Here is a 13583-nt window from a genome sequence, read left to right on the forward strand (position 1 = left end):
TATACAAAAGCTTGTCTAAGTCTATCTTCACCGTGCTGCTGGTCCAATAAAGATATCACCCACAAAAATTGTTGCCTCTCTCCTATGTCAATTTAAGAATTTTAAGCATTGAATATGTTCATTTAGAAAATAGAAGGAATCAATGCTTAGAAGAAAAGGGAATAATAAGAAGAGAATAAAGTCAAGTTATGGGTAGGATTCTGTTGCCCTTTGTGCACCTAGATGGCAGTTTTCCAGCTGAATAAATGGATCTTTTGGAACTTAAATGAATTCACGATTCTATTACTTTCTATTACTTGGGTAGTCTGGATGCATACATGCATGCATATATACTGACAATACTTAGTAGGCTAAGCACTGGCTGGGCAGCTGGGTAGGTACGTTAGCACACCCATTGATGAGTGTAAGTCACAGAATTGTAGTCTGAAAATATCCCATTATAGTAGGTGTTAGAGGAGGAGGAAGACAATGATGATGACAAGTCTCCTATGTTTGGCTCCAGTACCTGAATGGTTAGGGTGCTTGAATTCAGAGGGGTTTTGAACCAGTATATCCCATTCCTGAGCAAGTACCCTAATCACTCAACTACTAAGATTAACACATGGGAGGTTCCTCCTCTGCCTGTTTTGGTCCAAGCCTTACACCTATATATGTATTTATATAACTGCATACCTGCCCAGCTACCATATAGCCAACTGTGCATGCTCAGGATATGAACAAATACTTGTGCCTAAGCTGTGTGGGTAATATCACAAAGGATAAATAAGTGCCAAAAATACCACTTAGGCAACTAGGTAAGTGCCGTTTAGGTGCACAAAGGGTAATGGAATTCTGTACCGTATATCGGTTTTTCCATATAAATATACAGTCTAGTTCCTTCTCCTAATTGTAACCCCTAAGTACTGTCTTCAGTTTGCACATATACCAGGCAGAAAATCTTGTCATATTTTGATCTTAATTTCCCTGTGGTGTACAACTGTATAGCTCTTAAACAGAAGTGAAGTTCACCTTCCCCTTTTTTTATTTCACCAGTTTTACTATTTCACTATTTTATTTTACCTCAGTGAAGTTCCATTCAAAAACCTCATGTAAAATGTACCTGCCATATTCTGCTGCCCCAAATGAGCATACATATTAATTACTGGTAGAAGGATTCAGAAACACAAGACATTTTCCTAAGCATAAGCTAACAGAAAATGTTGGTTTCTGAGAAACTAAAAACAGACAGAATAAATAATTTAAAGGCAAGACATTGTCTACAACCTTCTGGAAGGTTTCAAAGAAAAGGTAATTACTTCTATAGCTACGTATGAAATCACTTGTATGGAAGTGACTAAGTTAAATGTGTGTATTAAGGGTTAGATCTACAAAGAAACATAGGAGTTGCAATTACTGATATGACCTTTTGCAAAAAAACCCCTCAAATTTCTTTTGTCCAGAGATACTCTTTAGTCTGAGATTTTCCAGTAGAGTGAATTATTACATAAAACTATTAAGGGCAGTACTGCTTCTCAATGAAAGCAAAGACTGCTGTTTTGTACAACGCTTGTTCCTTTTGCTGTTCTGAGAAACCAAAGACTCTTCAAGAAACTTAGGTAGAAGAATACCCAGACTAACTATTGCAGTTTGGTTAAAGCAGTTCTGAATATACTGAAGCAAAGCTTTTGATGCCTGTGGAACTTCACTGGTGAAAATACAGCCATTTGAGAAGTTAAGAAGGGGCAGGGGTGGATCTAGAGAGGGTACAACGGTGTGGTTATGCACTCCTTTTTCTGCCCATGCAGCAGAAGCAGCAGAAATTTCAAAGAAGGTAAGAATTACCTGCTCTGTGCTCAGAGGCACATGTCCCCCTTCCCCTCCCATCCTCTGCCTTCCCATGTCCCCCTCCATTACCTACCACTGCTGTCCCTGGAGCAAGGGGAGCACCAGAACCACTCCTTCTGGGATGTGTCAGGGCTGGGCTCAGCCCAGTATGTTGGCACTGGATTTATGACCCAGACACCTTGTTCTGGTACCCAAACCCTCAGACTGACCACGACCTCTCCATTCGATAATAGGTGAATTTTGTTGATACACAGTGGTAGCAGATAAGAATAATGCAAACTATTCTATGAGTCCCAGGGTTCACAGAGTCAAGGTACATCTGGCAAGTACATGAGCTTCACTCTGAGGTTCTGTCTTGAATGTCAGATGTCAGCAACCTGAAGGTTAGAGGCTGAAGCCTACCTCCTCCCTCCTTCAGTGGGGTGGGTGAGACAGGCTGGTGGTGTGCCCTCTGTCCTCAGTGGTCTTCTTGGGAACCGTTTGCTGCTCTGAAATCCCTCCTTTTGTATCATTTTTCCTCTGTGATGACTCTTCGTCTCTGGGCATCACTGATTGGTCTTCCTGTGGTTGTCATACTATCCATGTTCTGTCCTCTCAGCATATTTCTTTGTTTCACAAACCCATAACATGCATTAATCCAAACTTGGTTCTTTCTGGTTTCTCCTAATTTGGTCTATCTACAGAAACTGGAAAACTTAAGGGCCCTGCAGTTGGGGACTGTGATCTGGCCAAGATGGCAGAGCCCCTTATCTCTTTTATGGAACAGTGTGGTACATGTCTTCAATTTTCCACCCTGTGTGCGTCTGTTTGTTGCTTGCCTGTGTCAGACACAGTGGGCCTTGAAAGAGACTTTGCCACAAACAGGCTTTTAGAAATCGATTAACCCTTGCCATTACCCTGGACCATTGTTCTAATGCAATATCTACTTTACCTACAAGCCAATTCCCAAAAAGCAAACCTCTAAATACCATTTTCTAACCAGCACAGGACAGCAGCAGCAAGTGAGCATATTCCCCACCATTGTGCCTGGTCCCAGGCTGGTGGGGAACACCCAGGGGGAACAGGCACAGTGAAGGGGAATCCACCTGTCACTTCCACCACCTCTACCATGGTCCCAGCCTGAGCCCAGCCCTTGCACATCTTGCTGGAGTGGCTCCCCTCACCCCCAGGACAGCAGAGACACCAGCAGCTGCAGGCAGGGGAGAGAGAATGAGATGGGAGGAGACAGGGAGGGAAGGGGATGTGCCTCTAAGCAGGGAGGGAAAAGGAGCAGGGAGAATTCTTATCTTCTTCAGAACTTAGAAAGGTTCAAGCTGCTACTCCTGTGGTGCAGTCTGCCCACCCCAGTGGGGATTAGTTGTGGGGGGAGAGAAAGCTGATAACAGGGTTGCAGCCACCTCTGCAACATCAGTTGCTGCTTCTGCACCACGTTTATAAAATTCTGGGTCTCTACCCTGGAAAGAGGTATTGAGGAGTTTTTGCCCTGTTGGACTTTAATGTCTACATTCACCTAAATCCCACTTGGGAACTTAAATCTTTCTATGTATTTTGGCCTAATCCTATGAACTTGCCCATTGTGAACTGTTCCACTGTTCTAAAAGCTTGAAAAGGCTAAGACTGAGATGAATGTTTGTGTAGTTAAATAGTACTGTCCTTTCTCTCATGACAAGCTTGATTTTGAGAGCTGTTTAAATGTTGTGTTTCCTCATGAAGATTCACTTGCATTTAGGGAAAATGAGTCTCCCAGCTGTAGATCTATATCTGCTACATTCTTTCTCAGTCAATAATCATTTAGGGAAAAAATAGCTCTACTAGTCTGCACATAAGTGGCTATGTATGCATTGGGACTTCTGTTTTCTTTACAAACTGGTTTTAAATAGAGACACTGGACATATAACTAATCTGATGTATACCAGCCTTCCATAAAATAATTAAGTATCAACGAGTAGGTTTACCTAGTTTCTGTGAATTGTACAATATTAATGTGCAAATGACTTCTGAAAATATATTTTCTGTCACTGACTATCTTCTGATTAGACCCAGCATGTGCATTTTAAAATAAAATTACAAAAAAAGGAAAGGAGAAAGGACAGGACTACAGTTAATAAGAGGATGCTAATTAGTAAGATTAGGTTTATGGACTAATTAACATCACTAATTGGCATTGCTGTCACCAATTAAAGATATCTGTTTATATTTTAAGCATCAGACTCAAATGAAAAATATTTAAAGTGTTCTGTCCCAGGGGATGATATTTTCATAAAATGTGAATTGCCATCTCCAAACATGTCTAACTTATTTCATATGATGGTAATTTGAAAATAGGAAATAGATCTCCTATTTTCCTTAGTTGTTTTCCTTAGTAGGTTAGAGATCTTGGGGGGAAGCATCACTGGAATTGCTTCTTAACTTATTTGTGTTAGGATAATCTTTCTTCCTTTAAAGTTTCAATATACTTGTGTAATGTTTATCTGATCTCTTGTTTAACTTGTCCATTAGTTCCCTTGGCTCAAGCATAATCAGAAAAAAGAATCCCTAATAAACCTCATTATGTAAAAATTCTTGTGAGTTTTAGTTCCCTGAACATCTGCAGTCCAACTATAGCACTGATATATGTGTAAATTGTAATGCACAATCTGTGACAGTTCAATATCATGTACATTTTAGTGGTAACTTGTGTCCATTTTCAAAACACTGAAATGCGTGTGTCAGATGCTTTAGTGGATGGTTTGCCACTCATGTTTGCTTTGTCTTTTAGCTCCAGACCAGTTTGACTGAACCCATGACATTATCCAAGTCAATTTCACTTCCTCGTAGTGCATACTGGCATCATATTACCAGGCAGAACAGCGTTGGAGAAATCTACAGTTTACAAGGCAAGTATCTTTAAAAATAAATTGGTATGTCCATTAGCTTCCTTCACATTGACCAGAATTCATGCAAATTGCTTTTCATTTGCATTGGTTGTTTTTTCTCCATTTCAGTTTATCAGTTGTCAGGAACCCCAGTGGGACTCCTAAGATTTACAGTGGACATTTTTATCATTTTGTAAAACTAATGGTGAAAATTACTTCTAGAATTGCCATGTAGATGAGCAGCCACTTTGCCATAGGGACTTGAATAAAACACTGTACTGTGTGTCTTGTCAGTATGCAAGGAATAGCAGATGTCAGGGAGCCCTTCATAGTATGTTCTACTTAGAGTTTCTGTTTTTCATCTCCTTTTCTTGAGCAGATGGTATATGACCAGGTTAAGAAACGCCTGGACACAGGAGGAGGGGTGGATGTCGTATACCTGGACTTCAGGAAGGCCTTCGATACGGTATCCCACCCCATACTGGTGAACAAATTAAGAGGCTGTGATGTGGATGACTGCACAGTCCGGTGGGTGGCGAATTGGCTAGAGGGTCGCACCCAAAGAGTCGTGGTAGATGGGTCGGTCTCGACCTGGAAGGGTGTGGGCAGTGGGGTCCCGCAGGGTTCGGTCCTTGGACCGATACTCTTTAATGTCTTCATCAGCGACTTGGACGTGGGAGTGAAATGTACTCTGTCCAAGCTTGCAGATGACACAAAGCTATGGGGAGAAGTGGACACGCCGGAGGGCAGGGAACAGCTGCAGGCAGACCTGGATAGGCTGGACAAGTGGGCAGAAAACAACAGGATGCAGTTCAACAAGGAGAAATGCAAAGTGCTGCACCTAGGGAGGAAAAATGTCCGGCACACCTACAGCCTAGGGAATGACCTGCTGGGTGGCACGGAGGTGGAAAGGGATCTTGGAGTCCTAGTGGACTCCAAGTTGAACATGAGCCGGCAGTGTGACGAAGCCATCAGAAAAGCCAATGGCACTTTATCGTGCATCAGCAGATGCATGACAAATAGGTCCAGGGAGGTGATACTTCCCCTCTATAGGGCGTTGGTCAGACCGCAGTTGGAGTACTGCATGCAATTCTGGGCGCCACACTTCAAGAAGGATGCAGATAACCTGGAGAGGGTACAGCGAAGGGCAACTCGTATGGTCAAGGGCCTGCAGACCAAGCCCTACGAGGAGAGACTAGAGAAACTGGACCTTTTCAGCCTCCGCAAGAGAAGGTTGAGAGGCGACCTTGTGGCTGCCTATAAGTTCATCACGGGGGCACAGAAGGGAATTGGTGAGGATTTATTCACCAAGGCGCCCCCGGGGGTTACAAGAAACAATGGCCACAAGCTAGCAGAGAGCAGATTTAGACTGGACATTAGGAAGAACTTCTTCACAGTTCGAGTGGCCAAGGTCTGGAACGGGCTCCCAAGGGAGGTGGTGCTCTCCCCTACCCTGGGGGTCTTCAAGAGGAGGTTAGACGAGTATCTAGCTGGGGTCATTTAGACCCAGCACTCTTTCCTGCTTATGCAGGGGGTCGGACTTGATGATCTATTGAGGTCCTTTCCGACCCTAACATCTATGAATCTATGTGTTATAGAGGCTAACTTCTGGGTGTCCAGTTAAATCTATGTAAAACTGTTGCATTAGTTTCAAGGCTAAAATAACAGCAGCTAGAATAACTGTGATTTTTGGTAATGTGCTTACATTTTTAAGTGAATAATTTACCCTGTGTTAGCTAACTAGGGGACTCATTTTGAGAGGTGATGAGATAGATGGGCAGTGCATTCTAGCATATAGGATACTGTACCGTGGCTCAGGTGAACTAAACTTATTCTCAGGTCTGACAATGAGCTGCTGTGTGTGACACTTGAAAAATATATCCATTTCCTTATGTCTCTGATTCTCCTTCTATCTTTAGTTAGCGAGCTCTCTGAACAAGTTTTTATTTTATGTGTTTGTATAATATCTAGCACAGTGGGGCCTTTATTTTGGTAGAGGTTTCCAGGTGTTCCAATTAACACAAATTATTAATACAAGTGATGATGATGAGTAACGGCAGATGCTAGTGATTTGCATGTCATGGAACAAAATTTTATGCACTTAAAAATATAACCTCTGACTAACAATTATAATGTTTTCATGTAAATTAGAAAAAAGAAAAACAAAATTTGCAGGTGATCTGTCCCTTTGCATCATTTAACCAGGTTGTCAGGCTTATCTATTCATAAAACATTTGAAAAAAATCAATTTATCGCCATAGCCAGGCATTACAAAGTACCAGGTAGTACTCGTGTCAGATAGCAAGAGTACTTTCCACAAGAAAATATTGTACATATTTTTATTTTAAAAGAATTACCATATTTACTCAAATAGAAGACAATGCCGATTATAAGATGACCCCTCCTCCAATAATTAGCTTCTATATATAGAAAATTTAATTTGTTATAATATTCTAGGTATAGAATCTAATTATTGGATGTTTACCTTGAATGTGTCCTCTTCCTAGTGTTAGAACATTATAAACTAGGGTCTAATAAATTCCAAATTCACTTGAGCAAAGCCCAAGAGTCAAATTCCAAAATTTTACTGAGCTAAATGCAGTCATTAAATCTGTTGGGCTGTACCATCTGACAAGTATTTTCCCTCCCAGACCCATCAGTGTAGGATTTCAGATACTCCCCAATCCATGGCGGGCATCCTATGTGCAAGCACCAGGTCTGGAAGCCTTGGAGTTCAGAGGCCCCCTAGTTTTACTTGCTCCTAGTCAAAAAGCCAAGGAGTGAACTAGGTAGAAAACACAAAAGCAATACCTCATTGCCACAAAATGCCTAGAATGCAAGGGCCATTCCTCAGCCTATAACTTTAACTTTATTAGTGAATGTTAAAAAGGGTAGTTACAGAATTGAAGGGGTAGGAGAAAATACAAATATCTGGACAAGGGTGGCTACATAGTACAGGGTTGGGGGAAGGAAACAACTAAGTTATATAGTAAGGATGTAGCCTACTTAGCCTGGAGGTGGGTTTGGGTGGAGGATGGGGAGCTAAAAGGCACAACATGTACAGAGAAAAGAAAATACAAAGTGCCTTGTACAAGGAAGCCACATTGTAAAGAGTGGTGGGTTTTAAGAAACATACACAAGTACAGGTACATATACTAGCATGTGGGGTACAATTGCAGGGGTGTGAGAGAGTCCAAGTATAAGTGTCCTGGTTCATGATCCCTGGGTGGGGGGGTGGGGAAAGATTGGGGGACAATGACAGCAATCAGGTCATCTCTTCTGGGTCACTTCCAGCTGATGGTCTATTAGAGTCCATATACTAGCACTCACCCATGAGTGTATAAATTGAGCCCAGCAGATGGATAGCTATTGCAAAGGTTTCAAACGAGAGCAAACATCCATATATTGAAGGATGTAAGTCTTGAATTCAGCTATTGATGGGAGTTTCTTTAACAGAATACAACATTTCTCTCTTCTGGTACCTCATCCAAAAAGGTTAACTAAGTCAGAAAGACAGTAACAAATCAAACACTTCCATTGTTTTATATTAGAAACTTAGTCCTGAATTTTAAAATATTTCAAGACTTCCTATAAAACATTATAGGTAAAAATTAATATAGGTGCACTATACCTATATTATATATAAGGGTTCCCACACACAACTAGCAAGGTCAAGTATTTTGTATTCAAAGCATTCTTCACATTCAGGGAAATAAAAATCATTTCATTGTGACAGACAACAGAAGGGAGTTTACTTGCCTGGCTCTTTTGTTTTTTCTGTCTGTTTACTTGACTGTCTTGAAAATCAAGTCATTTAATCAAAAGACATTCTGAAGTTAATGGTGAAAAACATTTTAATAATGGATCAGTTTGGATGACTTTACTCCTATCTTCAATATTAACATATTTTAGTGTATTGATACCTATAAATAGAATGTAGCTGTGCTCAGATGTTCCAATTTTTGTTATGTTCCTTTTGTATTATATATTTTTTTTAAGTTCTTTGACATATTACCATTTTTGGCAGTATGCTGATATGATATATGCCTTGCATTCATGATAATGATACAGCTGTTTGGAACACGGTTCATTCCCTGTCATATCTTGTTTCTCAAATAGCTGATCTATGTAGTACAATACAAGTATAACCAAGATGTAGAAAATATGGATAGACATGCATAAATGCATTATATATGCAATAGCATATATAATATTCATAACAATTAGCTTCCTAGGAGACAGTATGTTAAATGCATTTTTAAACAATGAGGAATTCTGCATTATGGACAATTGTAGGCTTACTTATTCTTATTGAGCATCAAATAAATACTTTAGTATTTAGAATAAGTGTTCATTTGACTTATGTATAGTATAATGAGTGCAACTGAAGAAGGAAGGTTACATTTGTTGTTAGGGGATCAGCAGTACATGCAGAGGCCAAGATATCTGAAACCTGAATGGTCTGTACTTCCTATGTACCTTGCTCCTTTTCCTCTGTATATATCTTCCTTGTATTCATTCCTCAAACTGCGTAACACTTCATGTAACACTGACCTTGCGGAGTCAGTGAAGATGTCTTTCCTACAACACTATCAGGCTGCTGCTTTCTGATAATTAAACACTGTACATCCATGAAGAGGCAAGTATGAGCATAAGGCACACCCTTTCTGTGTCTTCCTGGACTCCTCATATTGCTTATCCAAGCTCAGTGGACACATTACACTCCATGGGGATAGTGCCCATTCCTTCATAGATGTGGGTGGAAATTTGTATAGCAGAGGGAGTGTGTGAGCATAACCACTAACCACTAATTGTTAGCATGCCAGCCAGCAGAGCTGAGCAGCTGCAGAGAGAGAATTTGCTAGTGGTATGATCAAATAATAGATCATTACATTTTTTAGAAAATGGGTAAAAGAGAAGGAAATTTGACTCTAGGATCACAGTTCCTACTCTAGACAATTTCTTGGACAGTGCTGTTAGGTGTTATCCGTACTTTGAGCTAAGAGCAGTATCTCAGCCTAATTTAAATGATCCTCACTGTGTGTGAGAAACACGTGAAAGAAAAACTATCTGCTTCTAGCTACAATCGTTCCTGGCCTCTTAAGGGTAAAATTACACATTATACTTACTAAGGGCACATAAAGCATGAATATCTATACAGCGTCTTAAAGGTCTTTGACTCATGCTAAGTACCCTCTGAAGGTCTCAAAGTTATGCCACCTCAGGCAAGGGTTTACTCTGGGCTTTGTAACCTAACTCATTTTAGGGTAAATTCAATCAGCTCCGTGGAAATAAAATGAGCAATTTACAGTCCTCCAGCATCCCAGGATGCACTGCTTCAAGCCCCTTCCATCAAGACCAAGGTTAGTGTCCAGCCTGATTCAGTGACCAAATCTCTAAATTGAATCAGGAGACCCTTTAATATCTCCAAATTGAATCAGAATCCTCTGAATTGATTTTGAGCGATTCAGAAAGATTCGACGATTCAGACATAGGCACAGCTTTAAATGTTTTTTCTACATACCTTAAGATACCAGGTGGCTCATGAATGCTGTGATGGTAGGGCAGATGGAGCATCCCACAGGAGTGCCAGGGGATCCCCAGTGCACTCAGAAGCAGACCTGGAAGTGGACGAGAAGCACTTCCAGTCCACTTCTGGGTCTGCCAGGGAGCGCGCTGGGGGCCCCCCCCAGCTCCCTCCTGGCTCAGCGATTGGTGCCTCCTGGGTCTGGGGGGCACCTAGGGGTCCCCCTGCAGCTGATCACTGAGCGGGGGGGGGGGGGGCCTGCGTGGTCAGCAGCAGACCCGGAAGTGGGCCAGAAGTATCCAGTCCACTTCCAGGTTTGCCGCCGAGCACACGGCAGGGGGCGGGGGAGGGCCTACGCTCTGACGGGACATTCTATCTGCCCCAGTATCACAGCGATCATGAGCCACACCTAGTACCTCAAGGTATGTAGAAAAAACACTTAAAGCTGTGTCTATGGCCGAATCGTTGATTCTCCAAATCAGCACTGAATCTTCAGATTCGGATTTGGCCGAATCGAATCGAGACTGATCCAAATCAACAAATCGAATCACTGTCCCCAATTCAGGCTGAATCCTAATCGAATATGACCCGTTTCACACACCCGTACTATTCAGATGATTTGAAACATCCTTATAAATGCTGGTGGTAGGATATCTTTTGGCTTCTGTTTGCATTCAGAGTTTTTATTTTTAAATTAGTACAAAACTGCAGAAACATGAACACATGTGCTCAAATACTGCCAGTGTTTTTCTATGCTGAAAATGATGGCAAGCTGACATAATATTTATTATCTCCCAAAGATTTATAAACCTGGATACAGATAATTAAAATAGTTCATAGAAGTTCAATAGCAAAATGTGCCTATCCTCAAGCTGCTTTCTTTGCCATTATTCTGACATATTTTCATATCTGTTTCTCAAAGTTTCGTAAAGATGTTCAACAGGCACAAATCTTATTATTTTTAAAAGCTAAACATGAATGCCTACTGTTATTAGAAAATGTCATTTCTGATTATTGTAAAATATTGTTGTACCATATTTTTGGCTTCTACAATATGGTACATTTGCTGTGAGCTGACAATTAGTAATCTAATTCTTGCTAGGAAGCAATTTTTTAATTTTTGAAAATATTGCAACTGTTTTAAATAATTGATTTGGTTCTGTTTAAAGTCAAGCCAAAATAATTTTTTTGTTATCAAACCTGTATTGGCCTTCTTTTACATTTCTGTTTTACAATCATGGAAATCCCTGAAGAATTAAATACAGAAAAAGTAATTAAAGGCTGGCATTTCTCCAAAAAAATCAAAATCAAGCTTACATACCAGCTTCAAGTCACTCTGTGGTGTCTAAGTCTAAGACTGCCAACTCTTATTCATGTTGGTTAACACTTTTCATTCAAGTACTGTATTCCCATTCACTTCAGCAGAAGTGTTCATATGGGTAAATGCATACCAACATAGGCATTATTAAAAAAGGCCCTACATAATTTCCTATTCAGAAGAAAATCTACTTTTTTTAATCCTGTAAAATTAAATAGAAGGTAACACTAAATAAGTTTTTATTATTTTTTATTAGAAATCCCTACAAGAGCATTCGTATTTCTTAATTAAAAATAAAAAACGAAAAAAAAATCCAAGCCTGTTTGCTAAGAACTACCTTTTTTCCCCTCTTTCAAACTCAATGGGAACATGTTACTCAGTATGAGTAGTAGGGAAAAACCTAAGCTGTAGTACTTCAACTGAAGAGTGCATGTTAAAATAAGGCCAACACACTGGGTGCGCACATGCAATAAATGCGAAGCATTAAGCTCCAGAGTTCATTGCTCCCATGTAAGCTGTTTGAACTTGTGCCTGGGAGCAATAAATTCTGGGGTAATAAACTCTACAGTTTATTGCTGTTTGAATGTGCACTCAGGAGTGGAGCACATTGAGCCAGGTCAGAGCAGCGTCAGCTGGTAGGGGATCTGAGGAGTCAGCATGCCAATCTGGGGCTGCTCCCCCTGGCTCAATGTGCTGCAAAGGGTCTGTCTGAGGCACCAGGGAGCTTCATTGCAGGGCTAGCTGTCAGGCAGCCCTTGCAGTGAAGCATTGTCACACCCCAGCCAGCTTGGACAGTGTCTACACATGCACTGCTGTGGAGTTTTTTACTCCATAGCAGGACAGTACTTGTATTTACCATGCTGCAAAGTAAATTAGTTTAACCAGCCTAATAGAGGGGGCACATGTAGACACTAGGATGTTTGCTCCACAGTAAATATCTCATGTAGACGTGCCCACTGAAAATAAAATTTTGACCACATTCAAGTCTATTGGAAGACCTGAATTTTGGAGGGTTCTGGCTAAATAGAACAAGCAAAGAATTAGCCCACTTTCTCTGATAAAAGCATAGGAGACCACCTCTTTCTCCTCTCCTTCCTTGGTCTCAGTAAGCAGTGTTATCCTATGCCTCCTTCTTTCCTGGTCTACATTGGTGAGAGCTGCCCCTCCTCCTTCAATATACTTTACCCACTGAAAAGCGGTCATCAATTCGAACACATTTATTACTAGTGCCACTTAAACCCAGAGGCCGGGTACAGACATAAACTGGTATAAGTGATCAGAAACTAGTCTACACTTATAAACAGAAGTTTAGTGCACATAGACTGGTTTAACAATGATGGAACCTGGTCTAAGATAGACCAGGATTGATGTGGTATCTGATTTAAGTGATTTAGGTTAGACCAGTCTATCAAATTTCTGTACCAGATCCCCTACTGACTCAAGTTAGGCATCCCAGGCTGTTTTGACCCCCCACCCCCGCCTCACTCCAATTAACCCCAAATAGCAGGGCTGTGCACTGGAACTGGGCTTATGCTCAGCTGCTCGCTTACCCCAAGGCTGTCACGGAGTCATGACAACCCCACCAGGGGGGAGGGGATGGGAGAAAGGGAGCCATCTGTAGCTCAGTATTTTTCAATCTTTATACAATGTCCCTAGGCAGGGGAGGGAGGGAGGCACTCTGCAGAAGGAGGGATAGGGCCACTCAGAGCTCCGCCAAGCATTCTTCCAGGAGGCGGGCAGGGAAGGAGCAATCTGCACATTGCTGCTGCGGTCTCCAGCCAGCTGGGCTGCCTGCAAAGTAGCTCCTCACACCTTCTATCTGGAGCTATCTGACTCAGCTGTAGTAAGTACAGAGAAGCTCCCAGGCCTCTCCAGCCCTGTACTGCAAAGCCTGTCTCTATTGCACACAGATTCCTCCTTCATGCTGGCTCCCTGCCAGAAGGAGAGATGGATGAGGGGAGGAGGCAGGGAACGAGGAATCTCCCACTGTGGAGCCAGGCTCTCTGCATAGCTGCTCCCTGCAGCACGGGATAGGAGCAGCTCTGGGGCTCCCCCTGCA

The 13583-nt window shown here is 41.6% G+C and overlaps 1 protein-coding gene across 1 annotated transcript in view; it reads left to right on the top strand.

Annotated features, from left to right (window-relative positions):
- Nucleotides 1–13583, top strand: part of DOK6 (docking protein 6) — a 491572-nt gene that overhangs the window by 385267 nt on the left and 92722 nt on the right. Inside the window, exon 7 of the mRNA XM_014606729.3 lies at nt 4583–4700. Within this exon, the coding sequence (XP_014462215.1) occupies nt 4583–4700 (118 nt within the window). The remainder of the gene's footprint in view (nt 1–4582; nt 4701–13583) is intronic.

This window comes from Alligator mississippiensis, chromosome 3, assembly GCF_030867095.1.
Source record: "Alligator mississippiensis isolate rAllMis1 chromosome 3, rAllMis1, whole genome shotgun sequence".
In the NCBI taxonomy this organism is placed as follows: domain Eukaryota; kingdom Metazoa; phylum Chordata; order Crocodylia; family Alligatoridae; genus Alligator; species Alligator mississippiensis.